Here is an 18,334-nt window from a genome sequence, read left to right on the forward strand (position 1 = left end):
CCATGTTGGGGCTACTTTTCTTACTTGCGACAGGCATTCTGCTTGTCTCCTATCTCATACTATATCCAACGGTAGAATATTACTATGACCCCAAGGGTCTTCGGAAATTTCCCAACTTGAATGCCCTTTCTGGCCTGACCAATCTCAGTTTTGTATACGAGGCAAGAAAGGGAATACGATCAGAAAAGCTTCTCGAACTGCACAAGAAGTTTCCTGTCATCCGCATAGGCCCAAATTCTCTTTCATTCGGGGAACCAAGGGCAATCAAGGCATGTTTTCACTGAAAATATTTTAAATTAGCTTGTATGGCAAAAGAAAGCTAACTGTGGCCATATAGGATATCTATGGTCATGGTACACCATGCATTAAGGACGATTTCTACACCGTCCTCGTCGGTTCTCATTATCACCTGGCCGATGTGGTGGATAAACCAGATCACGCTCGCAAGCGCAAGATTCTGTCTTCAGCATATGCCCTAAAGAATCTTGAGGGGTGGGAACACAAAGTCGCCGATAAGACCGAGAGACTGGTGCGTGCCTTCGATGCGCGTTGTACTGTACCTCTTGCTGCAAATGACACAAAGAAGATATCTGCCGATGACCTTACTGTCGACTACCGTGCCTGGACCAATTTTTTCACCATTGACGCCATTGCGGACATCGGTCTCTCCGAGCGACTTGGTTTCTTGGACAATGGCAATGATATCGTCACGGCCGAGCGCAAGGACGGCACGATATACACCGTACCTTCATATCGTGCATGCCTGCATGCTACAGCCCGGGCTCAATCGAACCTTGTATGGGCTTACAATTGGTTCCCATTTCTTACCAAAGTGAGTAAGATCATTTCGCCTAGGTTTCGAGAATACTGGCGCTTGAATGAAGGCTGGAATGATATTGTTTGGCACCGAACATGTCAGCGTCTCCGTCGTTACCAGGCTGGCGAAGTACTTGATGACTTCTTCACTTCCCTGATGGAGGACAAGTCTGGTAATATGAACATGATGGAGTTCGGTGAAATCATGGCTGAGGTCTCCATCATGATGAATGCTGGTTCTGACACGACTGCGCTAGCAATGAACAATGCCATGTTCCTAATGCTCAAGAACCCACGTTGTCTAGCAAAGTTAAGAGAGGAACTAGACTCTGTTCTCGATCCAGAAGATGTTGTTGCACCATACGACAAGATCCGCTACCTACCTTATCTTCGTGCATGTCTTGATGAATCTATGCGTATTTATCCGCCTACCTCATTTGGTCTCCCTCGCCGCACTCCTCACGAAGGTGCATTTATTGGGGATGACCAAATTGCGGGCGACACTACGGTGTCTATTTCTGCATACGTGGCACACAGAAACCCGTCTATTTTCCCGGACCCAGACGCCTTCCAGCCGGAAAGATGGGTGGGAGAAAATGGCAAAGAATTGAAACCTTACTTTATCAGCTTTTCGGCAGGAGCAAGAGGATGTATCGGACGAAACATTAGCTACCTTGAACAAAGTGTTGTTCTCGCTAGTGTATTGCACAGATATGAGTTTGCTCTACCCAGTGCAGACTGGGAACCTACTCGATGGGAGAGCTTTAATCTGATGGCTAGCTCTATGCCCGTGAAGGTGTGGAGGAGGACTTTTTGAAAATAATGATTTGTGCCAGTTAAATGATTGCAAGATTTAAGTTGAGATAGTTGGCACTACCTACGGGTTAAGTAAAGTAGTGATCTCTCTGTGTTTATACTTTTATTTTCATGCTTCTACGAGAACAATGATCATTCTAACTTCTAGATAAACAATAATTTGTCTCAGCTCTAAGCAAACGGTAAGATGATATGTCGCCGATTTTTTCCAAGAAACTTGGGTTGACTCAGGCAGCCTTGGAAGGCACAATAATAAATGATCTTTTGTGGCATAGAATGGAAGGTAATCCTAGGTCTTGGATTGCGGGGCTACGTACATAATTTTTCCATGTCTGTTGCATGAACACAGAGTAGAGTAGAAGATAGTGGCCTGCATATATTGTAAAGGCCGACTACTACGACTATGACCACAGAATTTTGAATTTATATCATTCATCGTAATAATTTGTACTATGCACTCAAGATAGTGCAGTATGATTATTACCATCCCAATGCCACGCTTGTGTAAGACTAATCCGCATTTGCTCTGTAGGCCAGCCGTGCTCGTCCTCAAGTTTAGAAAGGACCCCGGCTAAAGCTTCCTGTTCAACTCTGTCTGAAAATTTATCACCACACATACCAATAGCAACACCCGCGGTGACAAGGGTAGGGGGGCAATGTGGATTCGATAGACCCATCCCACATAACCGCAGCACAGCAGCCTTGACGTCTCTATCCGCAGAAGTCATAGCTATGCGGTGACTAACCCCCAAACGAGGTAATCGTGGATTGTGCACTGCGAGAAGGATACGTGCAAGCTCTAGGTGCTGAATTCCAGTGACATGGCAGTTGTTGAGGTACCAGTATTCGGGAAAGACCTTTCCTTGTTCCCTGTCAGGTTCACGGGAGTGAATAGGTGAAAAAGAAGGTGGGGCCATATATGCCCAGAGAGCTTCGAATTCGATGAGATCGTCGTAGAGTTTAAAGCGATCGGGGGGCGCCGTGCCTGCGTCCAGCATAGGCATATCATTACCTTCTAGTGAAAGCAAGATGCGGGGAGTGATGGTCGTGTACTCCGTAGAATCCTGGCCGGGACCCTCTTTCTCAGTCCCGAAACAATATTGAATCACATAAGCACAGTGTAGAATCAGTCGGTTGGCCCAGCCACAGTCATCAACAGGTTGAAACGTGCGATATGATCTACAAGGCTCTAGTGAGAGCCGCAATGGTCTTTGTTTAGAGAATGCTGTAAGAATTTCTTGTCGAAGAGCTATCCAGTAGGCCGCACGACGCAGCGAGGTACCTTCAGTTGCTGAGATCGAGTCCGGATTCAGGAATAGTCGGATGCCTTTCAGGGCATTTTCATTGTCTTCACCAACGGTCGGAACTGAAAAAGGAGAGAAGTCGGTTAGCTGTTGCTTACGAAGATAGATAGAAGAAAATATCATACTGTCGACTTCTTCGTAGAAGCGAAGTATAACGGTAGCTGCAAGAAGATTTTCGTCATTGACTTCCATAGGATCATCTGAAAGAGATACTAAATGCTGAATACATCTATTGTGGTAGAAAAGAGCGGATTCTGGTGTTAAATTCGGAAGTATGTTGTTCTGGAATTTTATTTGGCCCCCAACATAGTACTTCTTGATCCGGCTTATATGTCTCGCAGATGTAGTGTAAATAGCATTGAGAAGGGTAGCCGAAGACATTGCCCGCAGTGGAACTGTCAACGCAAAATGTCTTTCACTGTCGCATAGATCGAACTAGAGGATAATTTAGTTCTCAATATATCCAAAAGTATAGTCATATCAACATACGCAGTGGGCAAGTTGAAGAACAAAATATCGCAGGAGGGATGCTTCCTGAAGATCCAAAGACGGAGGCGGTAAAACGCGCCGATGTTGTTCGTTGAGCCCCGATGTACCTTCTTTCAATTCAAGCAGTCTGAAATGTGACTGGGGATGTAATGGAGATAAGGGTGTAATAGAGTATCCATCTGCTGTGGATACTTGAAGGGATTGCTGGTCATATTCTTTTTCTTGATCAAAATGACGTTGTTGCCGTGGTGAAGATGGGCTGTTTTCTGTGAAATGTGACAAGGTTTCCTGGTTTGTAGAGTATGAGTCCGAAATTGATGGCTGGATGCTTGCAGACGATAAACTGTGGATCCGTGACGAAACCCAAGGAAGTGGTGCATATTGGGTAGTACCAGTAGTATAGCAGCTAGCTATCTCTGCCGTTTCATCAACGTACTTGTAGTCCACTGTGCACTTATCGTCAGCTTGGTATCCGACGCAATAGTGCTCTTTCCATTTGGCTAATTGTTTCTTTACATAAACAACCTGTGATTGATCTGTTTCTATCATGTAACTTTATCGCATTGATCAAGCTGAAAAGGGGAAAGGCTATATCCTACCCTCTTGTGCGGAATTCAGCCACGTCTGGTCCGCGGCAAAGTCTGCATCGTATTTGGCACTCGACCCATGACGGAAGCGGATTTTAGGCAAGCCCCAGACGCAAGACGCCTGGGATTGCTCGCATCGGCGACACACGGGTTTTCTTCCGTCACCTACGACCTGAGATGAGCGGTTTTCAAGGCAAGTATGCGCGAGATGGTGCTAATAGCCGGCCGATTCCACATTGCCGACAGGCAGCGTGGTAAGACTAGACGTCATAGTTAGATTACTCACATTTCAGATGCCGACCTGAAGTAATGATAGTTAGCCTTGCTTGTTTCACTCATTCAGATGTGGATACGTTTTGGCCATGTTTAGGGGCAGTGGTGTACTTACTACGGCATTCCTGACTGTAGGTTTTAGATTCGTTAGCACTTCATCCCCTGCTAGGCAGCGCACCATATACAACAACGAGGGTTACCTCACCAGGGAGTCGTCTTGCTTCTTCCGGCGTGGGCCATTCCGTAGATCACGTGGGCCCCTGGGCGTTGCAGAATGTAAGACGAGTAGGGAAGGTGACGCAGCAGCTAAGGGGAAGAGGGAGAATTCAAGTTCTGGCGAGGGCATGGCCGTCCGAGAAATGCTAATACGTAGTAGTCCAGGTGTGACAAGTGCTCGGCGAGCATTACCCCAGGGTGACCGGGAGGAAATCTGGGGGAGCGAGCGCTAATCTACGCTAGACTGTTGCGTACCTAGTGGCGCAGCACCGGCAAATCCAACAGCCTTGGCACGCACCCAGTATAAAATTACAGCTGATCGTTGTTATCACTGCTCTTGCCAGAGTTGGGCTCCTTATACTTCATTAAATATTGCCTAGTTTTTTCTCTCTTACTCCTTTGGTCTCGTCTTATAATATATCGGCTCTCTGCCCCGCGGTAACTTGCCATGAGTTTGAATGCAAGTCGTACGTCGATTGGCAAAATGGATCAAAAAGAACAATCCCAGCATATCGAGTCATCAGGCCTTGGAGCTTTCGATCTCGATGCCCTCGACACCATCGAAAACACTCGGTCCAGTAAATTCGCATGGCTAGTGTCGTTGACTGCTGGCATTGGCGGCCTCTTGTTCGGTTATGACACTGGCATCATTTCTGCCATCCTCATATATCTGGATGATGACCTAGGCGTGGCATTAAACTCAAACCAGAAGGAGCTTATAACGTCAATTACTTCCGGAGGAGCCTTTATAGGCTCCGTTATGGCCGGCCTGGTTGCCGACAAGTACGGTAGAAAAGCTCCTATTTTCTCTGGCTGCTTCCTATTCATCGCAGGAGCTATTATCCCGGCGACATCATATTCAATTGTTCAAATGACAGTTGGTCGCGCCATAGTTGGTCTTGGAGTCGGTTCAGCTGCAATGGTTGTCCCAGTGGGTTTCCCTTTTTCTCTTTCCCTTTGTGTTCATGCTCGAAAAAGAGCTGCATGGTATGCATGACTAATGATTGCCAAGCTTTATATTGCAGAAGTTGCCCCTGCAAAGTATCGCGGTCGGATGATGAGTCTTGACAACATGTCAATTACAGGTGGCCAATTAATTAGTTACGGCATCGGCGCAGCATTTGCCAGCGTCGACAATGGGTGGCGGTATATGGCAGGCCTTGGGGCCGTTCCTGCCATTGCTCTATGCTGTATGCTTCCATTTTGCCCGGAATCACCGCGTCAGCTGGTATACCACAATAAGCCCGAGCAAGCAGCCAAAGTGATTGCTCTAATTTACCCCAACGGCACTGACCAACAGGTTCGAGATAAGGTGCAGCACCTTACCTTCCACGTGGAGAATTCCAAGGCCCTCAATGAAGAACTGAGTCTATGGGTTCAGTTCAAGCAACTATATATCGTCCCAGCCAACTTCCGTGCGTGCTTTGCTGCCTCCGGTCTTATGGCCATCTCCCAGCTCGGTGGATTCAACAGTCTTATGTATTACTCGTCAACCATATTTGCACTGGTAGGCTTCAATGACCCCGTAGGTACTGGCGCTATTATCGCTGCCACAAACTTCGTTTTCACTTGGGTCAACCTAATGGTAGTTGATCGTTACGGACGCCGTCGCATTCTCCTATCTACCATGTGGGGAATGGCTGTTGCATTGATCCTCGCGGCTGTATTCTTCAGCTATATTCCAATTAGCCACGACTTGACTGTGGAATCAAATACCGTGGGTTGGCAGGCAGATTTGGTTCTTGTCTGCATGGTTGTTTATGTCGCATTCTATGCGACTGGTGTGGGCAACATCGCGTGGCTGTCTTCCGAGTTCTATCCGCTAGAGGTTCGAGCTATGGGGACCATGATGTTGACAATGAGCTGCTGGGGAGCCAACATTATCGTTGCCTCAACATACCTTACTCAGATGGAAAACACTACTCCATCGGGGGCTTACGGATTCTATGCTGGTGTCTGCTTTTTCGGCTGGATTGGCGTGTACTTCTTCTATCCCGAAGTCAAAGGGATGACACTTGAAGATATCCGCGAGGTTTTCCAACACGGGTTTGGTGTCAAGTACGCACGAAATCTCCAAAGGGAAATGAAGCAACGACGACATGAGAACGTAGCAGCATAAGACGAGAGCGCATAGGAGTCTCATAGCTTTTCCACCATCATTGCGAAGACACAACCAAATTCTGTCAATACCTCTCGTGGCTACAATGAAGACTACCAGGAATACTCTCGGTTTTGAATCTTGACACAATGGAATTTTCTTTGTTTTTTCAAAACGTTGGAAAGCATTGTGTCATAACCGTTATTTGTACCTAGATATTAAGAAGTTTCTGACTGCCAGTGCCAATGCAAGGTAACCTCACAATATACATAGCAGCTAGGTAGGTATAAGAATCAAGGCACTGTGCGGAGGGCAGTATTCTATAGAATCTTTTCAACAAAACAAGTCAAATATATTCTTATCATTCACGTCGTATATTTCGTATAATGTTTAATATTATTTCATATTAAATATTAGAGATCAGATGATTGTTATGAGACATATATCCCTTTCTCCCGAATCGAAACTTTCGTTATAACGCGAGATTATGAAATAGGCTGTGTTGCCTCCTGGTGTTTCGTCTGCCAGTGGACCTCAAACTGCATCGTTCATCTATCTGTGTTCTCACGGGGAGACCAAAGAGCCAGAACTTTTGCTAATGTAAAAGTAAACCCCGCGTTTTAACGTGGGGTCAATATTACCGTATTTGGAAGGTTGCGGCGCATTGTGCTCGGGTGGGAATTGAAAGCTTGGATCCGGAAGTAATTCGCCCACTTGTTACTCCGTCAGGTCAAAAGAGCATCGAGTTAGTGTCAGGACAAGCCAACCGACATGTCTAGGGCTACAACCGAATAAAATGTCCGTGAAGGACGGACCGGACTTCGCTCGATCTCGCGCGGGGCACTTACTCCAGGCTATGCGATATGTTTCGGTTGACATCAGTCCAGGCGGAGACCGTCTCAACTATAGAAAGGGTCCTATTTCCATACTTTTTCTCGCATCCTGCGTGATTCACTCCGAAAAGTGTAGCATATTAGTCACGGGTTTATACACTTTGGTCTCCCATCACCATCATTTCCCACGACAATTAATATGGCACTTTCGACTCATTTCAAGCTTAATACCAGCGCCCAGATCCCCGCCGTGGGACTTGGTACGCTACAAGCACTGGTTTCTGCGGGCCTTAGCAGTCTTTGCTGACAAGAAAAAATACAGGCACTTGGAGAGCTGAGCCTGGTCAGGTACGCCAAGCAGTCTCGTTCGCCCTCAAGAACGGATATAGTCACATTGACGCAGCACTGTAAGATTCCTATGTCTCTTTTGTAGTGCGTAGTCTTCGCTAATAAACCACAGGATCTACGGTGGGTTGTAGCAAAGAAAAATAAGCAAGTTTTTGGAAGTCTAATGGAATAGCTAGGAAACGAGCACGAAGTCGGCCAGGGCATCAAGGATAGTGGTGTCCCTCGCGGAAACATTTTCATCACCAGCAAGCTGTGGAACACCCACCAGTCTAATGTCTCGGAAGGTCTCCAAAAGACACTTGACGCTTTAGGCACGGACTATCTCGATCTCTACGTAAATTAAGCCTCTTCTCCTTTGGGCAGACGCGGCACGGCTGTCGATAGCTCGGCTAACACAAATATCAGCTCATCCACTAGCCAGTCCGACTAGTTCCTGTAAGTCACTCCGCTGTTTCCCTCCTTTACGACGTTCGCATGGCTAACTTGTACGCCCAGAACGAATCGAGCGCGCTTCTACCAGTCAATCCTGATGGCACACGATCCGTCGACCGATCCTGGGACCAGAGTGAGACCTGGCGCCAGATGGAAGAGGTATACAAGGCCAACAAAGTGAAGGCGATTGGCGTGGCCAACTGGTCGATTCCCTATCTAGAGGAGCTCAAAAAGAAGTGGACCGCGGTCCCTGCTGTCAACTAAGTCGAGTTACACCCTTTCCTTCCTCAGCACGCACTAAAGGAGTGGTGCGATAAGCATGGCATTCTCATCGAGGCTTATTCACCACTTGGCTCCGAAGGTAAGTTGCTTCTTGACACGCTATGCGGGGCTTCTATGAGGTAAAGCTAGCTAACTTGGTCGTTTTCAGGCGCTCCGCTCATGTCCGATTCCGCAATTCAGGAGATCGCTCAGAAGAATGATGTTTCACCCGCCACGGTACTCATCAGCTACCATGTCAACAGGGGCGTTGCTGTACTGCCCAAGTCTATTAAAGAAAATCGAATTGCGGGCAACAGTCAAGTCATCCTTCTCTCCAGCGAGGATATGGATGTGCTGAATGGCCTGGCTGCACAAGGAAAGGCGAAGCGTATCAATACGCCTCTGTTTGGATGGGATCTCGGTTTCGATGACAGGTACAAGCAGTCAAGTCCCTAAATTGGATGTAGCATTGTACAATCCTCTATGGGAAATATCACTCTTTATAGGCTGAAAAGATGATATTTGCTCATCGCTACAACCTGTCCGGGCTGAAATAGAATGTAATACTATCGGGTTTCTTTTACTCCCAAGACGAGTGATGGCAGAGTACATCCAGCGATGGGAGAAGTTAAAAAAAGAAGTGTGAAACTGGCTTTGACCTAAACACATTACTCGTATACTGAAATGATAAGAAACTTTTGCCTAGTTTCCGTCCCTGCTCCTTTACGATTGGCGCAGTTTCTTGGGATGTAGATCAAGTCGCTAAGATTCTTAAACCCAAATGATGAAACCGCGATCCTCCGATGCCCCCAGAAACATCTCATCGTGCGTCACCTACACTTTCATATTTGTTTCGTAGTCACAATGTTCTACAGAGTGGATGAACAAAAACCCGGTCTTTTTACGGCTCAAATTGTTTGAACGCGGAATCGTTAATCTATTTCATCTATGGAACCTGGGCTTTGTAAGGGGGTGGGGAAATGCCCTCCTTTAGAGCTTTCAGTCGCAAAGCCAATAATTTGGAGGCATACCGAGTCATTGGAAGGAAACCAACCATGATCCACATGTTGGGCACTCCCGTCTCTCGGTAGGCCGTCTTGTACTCGCCTTCTTCATCAATGCCCCAAATAGGTCCGCATTGGCTGGCAATATTCTCACCAAGAGTGGCTCGAATGGAGTCGATCGTGTTCGAAAATCCGGTGGCAAAGACGACTAGGTCAAACTCCTTCTCACGGCCACCGTTTAAGATCACCTTATCCTCGGTGAACTTCTCAATGAAGCCTGGCTCCACCTTGATGTTGCCGTTGATAATTTCCTCGCAAGCACCGGCATCGAAGTAGAATCCACCATTCCGGGTCTGACCCAGTGTGGAGTTGCCAGTATCGCGCTGGCCGCGCCATGTTCGCAGACCTCGAGCGTTAAGAGCTTCGAGCAGGGGCCTGTCGAGGTCCTCAAGGACCTTAGCGGTGCGCCTGGCGAGTTCCTCGCCAGGTCCAACTGGTGTAGAGAACATAAGACGATCCTGTACTTTGGTATCGGGGAGGTTGCCATTCTTGTCGGGCGCGTAACCCCCAAGCATGCGTGGAACAGAATGGGTCAAAGACATGACGTAAGTTGGGGACCGCTGGAGGAGGGTCACATCAATTCCCAGGCGGGCGCACTCGTAAGCTGTGTCAAAGCCCGAGGATGAGGTACCGACGACGCAGACTTTCTTTCCGACAAAGTCACGCGCACTCTTGTGGGCGCTGGAGTGACGGATCACGCCCCGGAAGTCAGCCATGCCAGGCACGGCCGGGGTGGAAGGGACACCACATAGCGACGTGGCCATGATGAGTTGCTTGGGGTGCAGCGTACGAGTCTCTTTGCCCTCCTTGTTGATTACAACGGTCCACTTATGCTCGGTGTCCTGCTCGGCCTTCACAACCTCCGAGTTGGTCCAGACATTGAGCTCCAGAGCGGAGGCATACCACTTCATGTATAGACCCTGCTTCTGAGCCGGGGTATATGTGGGCCAACGCTGAGGGTATTTGAAGAATGGTAATGCATCGGGCCAGTGTGGGAAGTGCAGTGAAAGATATTCGTAACGCTTCTTCCAGATATCTCCGACTTCGTCGCAGCGTTCAATGATCAGGGTTTCCATACCAAGAGCTTTCAAGCGCGCTGCCATAGCGAGACCACTAGTAGAAATAATTAAGCATTGTACCCTGGACCTCACATGCATGGGTTCTTACTTTTGACCACCACCGATGATCAGCACCTCGGGGTCAACAGTGTTTATGGCCTCGGATCTCTGACTCTCCCAGCTAGTGATACCGGTCATGTGGCCATCCGGCGCGGTCTGCTCGGGGAACTGCTTGAGGCTCTCGGCAACAGTATGCATGGTGTAAATTCTCCAGCCATCTTGAGTGAGGACTGCATTGATGACGGCTGAAGCAAGGACCACCTCAGTCTCGAAGGATACAACAAATTGCAGCTGAGAGAAGTCAGGGTAAGGGCGAGACACCGAAGGCGCAGGCTCGAGAAAGTTGAAATTTCTAGCCTTAGTTTGAGGCAAAAGGTCGGTGGCGGCTTTTAAGATGGCCGCTCTAAAGTTAAATGTACGGAAGTCCCAGGTGAAGGAGAGCTTGTCACGCCACACGCCTGTACATCCGAGGTTAGCTAAAGTCGAGATTTCGGATCTTGTTCGTGAAGGGTCTCACCATAATCGAGGAACAGCCCAGCGAAAGCTTGCGGATCTCCCTCTAATGTGGCTGTAGAGAGACGGGCTACGATGCAATTGGCCTCCTTTTGAGCATCGCAATCGGTGGGGATCTTAACGCCTAAGATGTCGGTAGTGGGGAGACTGTGGTTGTACTTGAAGTCGTACATGAAGTCGTCCGCGACGGGCTTTAGGACCTGGTCGTGGTTGAGCACCGCCCTCTCAGACTGAAGGTTAGCCTTAGAGACGGGATCGGCGTCGGCGGATTCTTGAATGTATGGTGCCATTTTTTCTTGTTATGAGGGGAAAGATGCTGAAAAGGTGCCTCTTAGGCAATGTTCACAGTCTGATCTCGCGAACATGCGAATGCTTTAGAGCTGCTGATGTACGCCGTTCAACGACCAAAACATTGAATGATCTATATATCTACTATATATCTATTATAAGTCCACAAAATGAGAAGTTGGCCAACTTAAATATCTTAATCGGGAAAGTCCCGCCGGATTTCAATAACCATAGACACAGGAAGTGCGGGGAGAAGTGGAGAGGCAATTCTCGTCGGCGACTTACTATTTCCAGTAATTTTAATAACTGCACGAATGTTGCCGCCGGCCGGAAGGAATTTGGAACTCATACGCGACATGTTTTGCAGAGTACCCGGCAAGTAGCCCATTCGAGAACTCCCGTGTTCATCTGTACGCGGCGATTCTCGGTTCCCCCATCAGTTCTTGCACGATACACGGATTCGGAGAGTGTCTACCATGCGGGAAAGCCTGTAGTTGCGCCGACTGATAGTACGGATCTGTTCCAGACCAGAGACCAGAGGTTAATAAATAACCTCGATCTCAGAAGATGCAAAGTCGCATTCTCCCATCTCACTCTCTCTGGTCATTACATTGCCTACAACGCGACAACCACCGCCGCGTCGTCAAATAAAAGAACGTCACTTCACCACAGATTCTGAACCATGTCGTACGGGGACCGCCGTGTCAAGGTTGCGCTTTTCGGCCTCGGTCGCCTGGGAGTCCTTCGAGCCCGCATCCTCGCCTTCCAGCAGCCTCGAATCAAACTCGTCGCCGTCTGCGATACAAAGCCAGGAACTGACAAATGGGCCACAGAGAATCTGCCCCCGTCTGTCAAGTATTTTTCAGACCCTCAAGAATGCTTGAAGAACAGCGGCGCTGAGGCCGTCCTCATCTGCACCGCGACGGCTACACACGCGCCCTTGATTCTGCAGGCCCTTGATCTAGACTTGCACGTCATGTGTGAGAAGCCCGTCTCTGTGGACATCGCTACTACCAAGGCAGTGGTCGAGAAGTCTGCTTCTAGGCCTGACCTCAAGTTCCTCGTTCCCTTCACTCGCCGGTGTAAGTAATACTAGGTCCTGCGCTTTGCAGAGTTTATAGACTGACTCGCGCCAGATGACAAGTCCTACCGCCAAGCCAGGGCCCTGATCGACAATGGAGACCTGGGTGAAATCCACGCTGTTGAGACGACTGGTATCGATCAAGCAGACCCCAATGGTATGGCCCTAATTGCCCCTCAGTCGTTGTCTTCCGTATAGGCTGATAGACTAATCGTTCCACTCAGCCTTTTTCGTGTCCTTTTCTGAGCTGTCTGGCGGCATCTTCCTTGATTTTGGCATCCACACCGTCAGTCCCAGTATTTCTTCTCTCACTCAGTGTCCAATCTACTAACACGGCACTAGGTCGATGCCGGACGATACCTGTTGGATGTCAAGTCAGGCCTTTCCAACCCCAAGAAGCAAGTCAACAGAGTCATCGCCTTCGGTCAGCGGGCTGTCTACGGGGACTTGGCCAAATATGGCGACGCCGACAACGCATGGGGCCTGGTGGAATTTGCCAATGGCAAGATTTTTAAGACTTACCTCGGTCGCACGCTCACCAGCGGTTTCGAGGACACGACTCGATTGTGTGGCACCAAGGGACATTCGATCATCAGCGCTAAGTCGAATGTTCAGATTCGCGATCATCTCGGTATTCGCACACAATCTATGCCTGATGCGTTCACTCTCTTCGATGAGACGTTCCTGACCGACATTGCCGAGTTCGCCGATGCGGTGCTTGATAAGAAGCCCTTGACTTGTCAACCAGAGGATGCCTTCGAGGCGGGCAAGATCTGCGCTGCACTGCAGTACTCATTCCGCAAGGGTGTGCCCGTATACTTCGACGGCAATGGTCTACCTATCATGGAGTAAGTTATGAAATGGTTGCATATATTACAAGATAGAGAGAAAATGGACATAAGATAGACTTCGACCCAAATTTCATGGCACTTGTAGTAGAAGAAATATACTATGTTTCAAGTTTATAGTCCTCACTCGCGCAGGATAACCTCATCTAGCACTGTGATGACCGGCTGAATCCATGCCCACACCCCTGATGGAGTAGAATGGAGGTACTGAGGCACTCACTACGCAGGCCAAGTGTTCTCGCTAGAATCTATAGGAATAATCTTCTTATTATGGGATATGTAGGTTTTGTGGGATTAAAGTTATATCTGTTGTATCTTTCTAGCTTTCTACTGCTTGTTCTTAATTAAGTATTATAACTATATTTAAATCTGGTATTCCTTTTATCTTTTATACTTTTCCGTCTTTCTATTTCTTTAGTGATTGTCTGATCAATATGAACTATATAAAGCAAGATGGTCTATAATCACTGTTGATGCCATATTACAGACCTTATTGATACTAAGAGTGATGGGGATGATGACTCTCTATTTGATTTTATATATATAGATAGGTTGGATATAGACCTAACTGAGCCTAAGATTCAAAATCCTGCTAGGAATCTTTCTCTAAGGCCTGCTCGTGTCACTAAAAACCTTATTATTGTTAGCTATCTGTGTTTTGCAGACTCTCTTAACAATATTGATAAGGATTTATCTAATATTTATTGGATTATAACTAATTTAATAGTATAAAACGATTATGTACATGTATTATTAAGCGTTAATAATGATTTGTAATATTCAATTTTTCTATATCTGCCTGTTGATTATCTTATATTGTATAGTTACTGCCTGGTAAAAGCTGCTAAGGAGCTTGCTGGTTTAATATAGGATAATCTAGAAGATTCCCTGTAAATGTCTTTTGAAGTATTATATTTTAATTCTTGAAGTGGACTTTAAACTTTATATATAGTGCAGTGGGAAACCACTACATTGGGCCCTGTCAGAAGAATGGATAACTCACAGCCAATTATACCCCTTATGTCAGCAGCCGCTGAAATGACGCTACGTATGGGAGATATACATAAAAGAGATGTGCGACACTAACCGGGATTGGCTTAGTGTTCCGGGCACGCTCAGTCAGCTAGGATTAGCTAGAAGCGGCGCTTCTAGATATAGAATCGGCGATTCTATATAGCGAAGCAGTGCTACTAGATATCGAAGCGATGCTTCGATATTGGGAACTATATAGGAACACTCATTTGCCATCATGTATCTAGCTTATTGTGTTTTATTTTCCTCTCAAGCAATAGCATACTACTATTACCCTTCAACCATCTTTGCAGCCTATCACTGCGATAGTACTCTACTTTACCCAAGGATTGCCATCCGCTATCTTTTCTTGCCTTCTGTTAACAGAATATCCACCGCGACTCCCATCTTGGTGACGAGTTGTTGAACGGTTTGACAGGCCCTCGGCAGGGTGGTTTTCCCGGTCTCCGAGAATCCTTATGGTTCTCGGAGCAGTTCTTGATTTTCTTATGTAAAAAAAAAAAAAAAAGGGATAGGCAGCGAACAGGTAATACGTTGCGAGAGAAGAGACTGATTAGTGAATTGATTTGAGATTGAGATTATTGTTTGAGATTTTATATACACCCTGCTTGTTTGCAAGCGAATGCCGGTTCGACAAACACCCTGCCACTGCTCACACTTGCCCATTCCACAGGGCGGTCATATCTTCCACCACAATAGGAGTAGGAATTGTAAGCTGCTGAGTATTAATACTGCTAACAGTTTCAAAATTAACTAGAAGAACTTCTGTATTTATTATTAGAAGCTAAGAGGCGAAAAAATAAATGCCGAGGTAGTATTATAAATCTGAATTGTATGTATTGTGTTCACTATACTATAAGAAATAATTGATTAATATATAGAGGACAGGGCATATATAAGGTTATTAAGGATAGGAAAATAAGGATCTAATCCTGTAATAATATCTCTCTGTATATTAAGGATATAATTCCTTTTAATAAGATGATTATTATAATGAGTAAAATTTAAATATATAATATATAAGGATCTTTTATTATATATTTTAAATTTTAAACTACCATTTATATATAATTTTGTTGAGATATGATGCTGTAAAAATGGCCATTTAATATGATATATGGGGGTGGCCAACTCGCCTACATGGCCAACTCGCTTACCGATTACGTTATCAATTCCCCTAATTTAGTCCCTTTTTTGGACATCGCTAGTGCTAAACCTTAAACTACGGGGCACGACAAGCCAACGAGAGATCGCTAAATTCCTGAAAATTTTGGAACTTTTGTTGAGTGTTACACTTTTCTTACATTACAGCCAGCGATTGTAGGGTAATTTTACATTTCGTCACCAATTTACGCCATCTCAACACTGGATGCAATGTAAGCCCGATGTCTTTCATCAAAATCCAATGGATTTGAATTAAACTCGTGGAGTTAAATTAAACTCGCAGCACATCTGGCGATCTCGCAATCGCCAGCATTGTATCGACGAAAATATGCTCACTGTCGGTGGTTGCGGCTGTCTGGGTGATCGGGGCACCTGAACATAAATTGGCCGGAAAGGTGAAAAAAAAAAATTGAAAAGAAATAGTAGAATCAATAATGGCAAACATGAAAAATAGTAATGTAAAGTAAAAATGTCATCTCCAGTCAATGCTATCTATTAAACAGTTTCTTGATGCTGCTCGACGCGGTGATCAAGCAATTTCGCTGTATCATTATCAACTTGCTCACTTTCAGAGCTCGGCGGTTTAAATAACACATAAAAGTATCACGGAATCTACAAAGAGAGGTCAAAATAAGTTACAGCATATCTAGTTTTGAAACAAACGAGGTCAAAACTCTTCTTCGTCCTCTTTTCTCCGAGGATGTTATCAAGTCACAGAGCAAAGGACCTTGCCTTCTTCGACCGCCTCGCCCTTCTTCCTAGTAGTCTCGAATTTCCCTGCTGTTGATACCGCAATGCTCACCTCCATCTTCATACTCTCAATGAGCATCACTGCTTCTCCGGCCTTGACTTCGTCGCCATTGTTCTTCAAGACCGAAAGCACCTTACAAGGCATTGGCGCAACCATTGTTTTCTCCTCGGAGCCATCCTTAGACTTGGCGACCGAGCGGGTGCTCTCGGCAAACGAAAGCAAGGTATCGCGCTTAAACTCGATGTATGTGCCGATCGCAGGAATGTGGCAAAAGATGGGTTGGCTAATATCAACCTGTCCCACAGCGGTATGAGGATCGACAGAAGGCAGAGCAATGTGCACTAGTATCCTAGTTCCATTGACTGAAACCTGCATCGTAGATGTTTTCCAAGATACAGGGACGTTGTTACTGCCTCCGGCTGCATACCATGACTCTATTTTGACGTGATATGGAGTTGATGAAATTGACCTCCCACTTCTCAATTCCTGGCTGATACTGTGGTACAAGACAGGGACTGCAGCACCTGCAGGACTTGATCCGTCAATAGTTGCGAGGCTTTCTGGGATAGGTGATAGCCAAGCCTCTTTCACATTGGTGAATGATTGGCCAGCGTTTTGTGCTTTCCAAATACAGATATTGACTGGCAAGGAAGCTTCCTTGTCATTATATGGAGAATTGACTGCTGTAATAACATCGCAGTGGATGTTTACAGGGTCAATCGTTGATTGCGGAATTGCTTGCGTACATTGCTGAATGGCTTCTGTTTGAGAGAAGTGGGGAGATAGTTGGGCAATTGCCGCACTACCAAGCTAGGAACAATGGAAAGCAAAGAGTTCAACTCGGTAGATCTTGCCCACGGTGATTGAAGCAGTACGTCTAGGTTGTTCGGAATGAATGAGGTGGTATATGCTAGGTCACGGAATGCTTTGTTTAACAGGCAGGCTTGCATGAACAATTGATTGGTCTTAACCCCAACGCAAGCAGTATGAGCCAGCACTTTGACCACCAATGACAATCATCAGAGTCGTAGCGACGATCGCCCATTTCCGGCCGAGATAGTCACAAGTCAAGCTGCTAGGTTAGTGTATATTCCGAAAGAAAGAAAAGAAAAGAAAACATACCCAATGACGACCTGACCAATCACCTCGCCGACCAACAGAGCATTAGACACGCGCGTGCTCACAGTCGAGGCGTATTGCTGCGGATACTCTTTTTTGAGCAAGACGTTTGTCATTGTCCTGGCTGTCATCAATTTCCGTCAATCGATATATCAGGGTGGATATCCATACATTAGATTATTTTGATATCCATCCGAGATCAAAGCGAAACCCGACGCAAACTGCCCTCGTTAGACATCTAACATTACATGGAAGGACATATGTATATATGTCAGGTAGAACATACAATAGTGAAAAAATCCGACAAGCTCTGGCGCGACCTGCTCACCAAAGCAGATGGCCCATCATCAACTATTTCTTCCTTGCTCGAGGAGGACACGACACGCGTTTTTTCCTGCTGATCCTGCGGGGGGACATGGCGCTCAATTATATCGTCGTCGTCTTTGACGGGGTCTGACATGTTTGAAGTTGAAAAAAAAAAGACAATTCAATGTTAATTGGGAGATTGTATTGTTAAAGTGAGTGTGGCGTGTCTCACTTTGTAAAAGGGGGAAGAAAATCAAGGTTACATATAAATTTCTTTTCTTTATCTCTAGATTATTAGTTGCACGCCAACCCCAGCGCTTGCCGGGTTGGGGAAGTGCGGAGTCGGCGAATCAATGCCAGGATCCATGTTATTATTGGGGGCGTCCGAAAAGCTTATTTTGGGATTGCAATTTTACTTTATTTATTAATTATTTTGACTTGTTATCTCTACAGAATAATACCAAAGAATCCTACCTATCTATTGTCTCATATGAATCTATAATCGGGCACATCCCCTGAAACAAACAAAAAAACCAAAACCCTCCGAAAAGCATTTATCAAGCCGATATATGCATCC

The 18,334-nt window shown here is 46.2% G+C and overlaps 7 protein-coding genes across 7 annotated transcripts; 4 read left to right on the plus strand and 3 right to left on the minus strand.

The window, feature by feature from the left end:
* Window positions 1-2: 2 nt before the first annotated feature.
* Window positions 3-1,633, plus strand: TRUGW13939_09973 (uncharacterized protein; the record flags this gene model as incomplete). The annotated part of the gene is made up of 2 exons (XM_035493089.1): window positions 3-215; window positions 338-1,633. 2 exons carry the CDS (start codon window positions 3-5, stop codon window positions 1,631-1,633), a joined length of 1,509 nt encoding a protein of 502 aa, XP_035348982.1.
* Window positions 1,634-2,090: 457 nt separating this feature from the next.
* TRUGW13939_09974 (uncharacterized protein) lies at window positions 2,091-4,631 on the minus strand (the record flags this gene model as incomplete). The annotated part of the gene is made up of 7 exons (XM_035493090.1): window positions 2,091-2,998; window positions 3,062-3,371; window positions 3,426-3,871; window positions 4,025-4,177; window positions 4,299-4,313; window positions 4,401-4,414; window positions 4,486-4,631. 7 exons carry the CDS (start codon window positions 4,629-4,631, stop codon window positions 2,091-2,093), a joined length of 1,992 nt encoding a protein of 663 aa, XP_035348983.1.
* A 354-nt stretch (window positions 4,632-4,985) lies between these two features.
* Window positions 4,986-6,620, plus strand: TRUGW13939_09975 (uncharacterized protein; the record flags this gene model as incomplete). The annotated part of the gene is made up of 2 exons (XM_035493091.1): window positions 4,986-5,432; window positions 5,514-6,620. 2 exons carry the CDS (start codon window positions 4,986-4,988, stop codon window positions 6,618-6,620), a joined length of 1,554 nt encoding a protein of 517 aa, XP_035348984.1.
* Window positions 6,621-7,631: 1,011 nt separating this feature from the next.
* TRUGW13939_09976 (uncharacterized protein) lies at window positions 7,632-8,929 on the plus strand (the record flags this gene model as incomplete). The annotated part of the gene is made up of 8 exons (XM_035493092.1): window positions 7,632-7,692; window positions 7,755-7,839; window positions 7,893-7,900; window positions 7,957-8,114; window positions 8,198-8,215; window positions 8,276-8,458; window positions 8,516-8,573; window positions 8,643-8,929. The coding sequence occupies 8 exons, from the start codon at window positions 7,632-7,634 to the stop codon at window positions 8,927-8,929; spliced, it is 858 nt and encodes a 285-aa protein (XP_035348985.1).
* Window positions 8,930-9,419: 490 nt separating this feature from the next.
* On the minus strand, window positions 9,420-11,458 carry TRUGW13939_09977 (uncharacterized protein; the record flags this gene model as incomplete). Its single annotated transcript, XM_035493093.1, has 3 exons — window positions 9,420-10,650; window positions 10,705-11,113; window positions 11,173-11,458. 3 exons carry the CDS (start codon window positions 11,456-11,458, stop codon window positions 9,420-9,422), a joined length of 1,926 nt encoding a protein of 641 aa, XP_035348986.1.
* Window positions 11,459-12,138: 680 nt separating this feature from the next.
* TRUGW13939_09978 (uncharacterized protein) lies at window positions 12,139-13,389 on the plus strand (the record flags this gene model as incomplete). The annotated part of the gene is made up of 4 exons (XM_035493094.1): window positions 12,139-12,538; window positions 12,593-12,694; window positions 12,762-12,823; window positions 12,880-13,389. 4 exons carry the CDS (start codon window positions 12,139-12,141, stop codon window positions 13,387-13,389), a joined length of 1,074 nt encoding a protein of 357 aa, XP_035348987.1.
* Window positions 13,390-16,287: 2,898 nt separating this feature from the next.
* On the minus strand, window positions 16,288-17,911 carry TRUGW13939_09979 (uncharacterized protein; the record flags this gene model as incomplete). Its single annotated transcript, XM_035493095.1, has 5 exons — window positions 16,288-17,142; window positions 17,347-17,404; window positions 17,455-17,571; window positions 17,623-17,672; window positions 17,738-17,911. 5 exons carry the CDS (start codon window positions 17,909-17,911, stop codon window positions 16,288-16,290), a joined length of 1,254 nt encoding a protein of 417 aa, XP_035348988.1.
* Between the last annotated feature and the right edge of the window lie 423 nt (window positions 17,912-18,334).

Source organism: Talaromyces rugulosus, chromosome V (genome assembly GCF_013368755.1).
Source record: "Talaromyces rugulosus chromosome V, complete sequence".
In the NCBI taxonomy this organism is placed as follows: domain Eukaryota; kingdom Fungi; phylum Ascomycota; class Eurotiomycetes; order Eurotiales; family Trichocomaceae; genus Talaromyces; species Talaromyces rugulosus.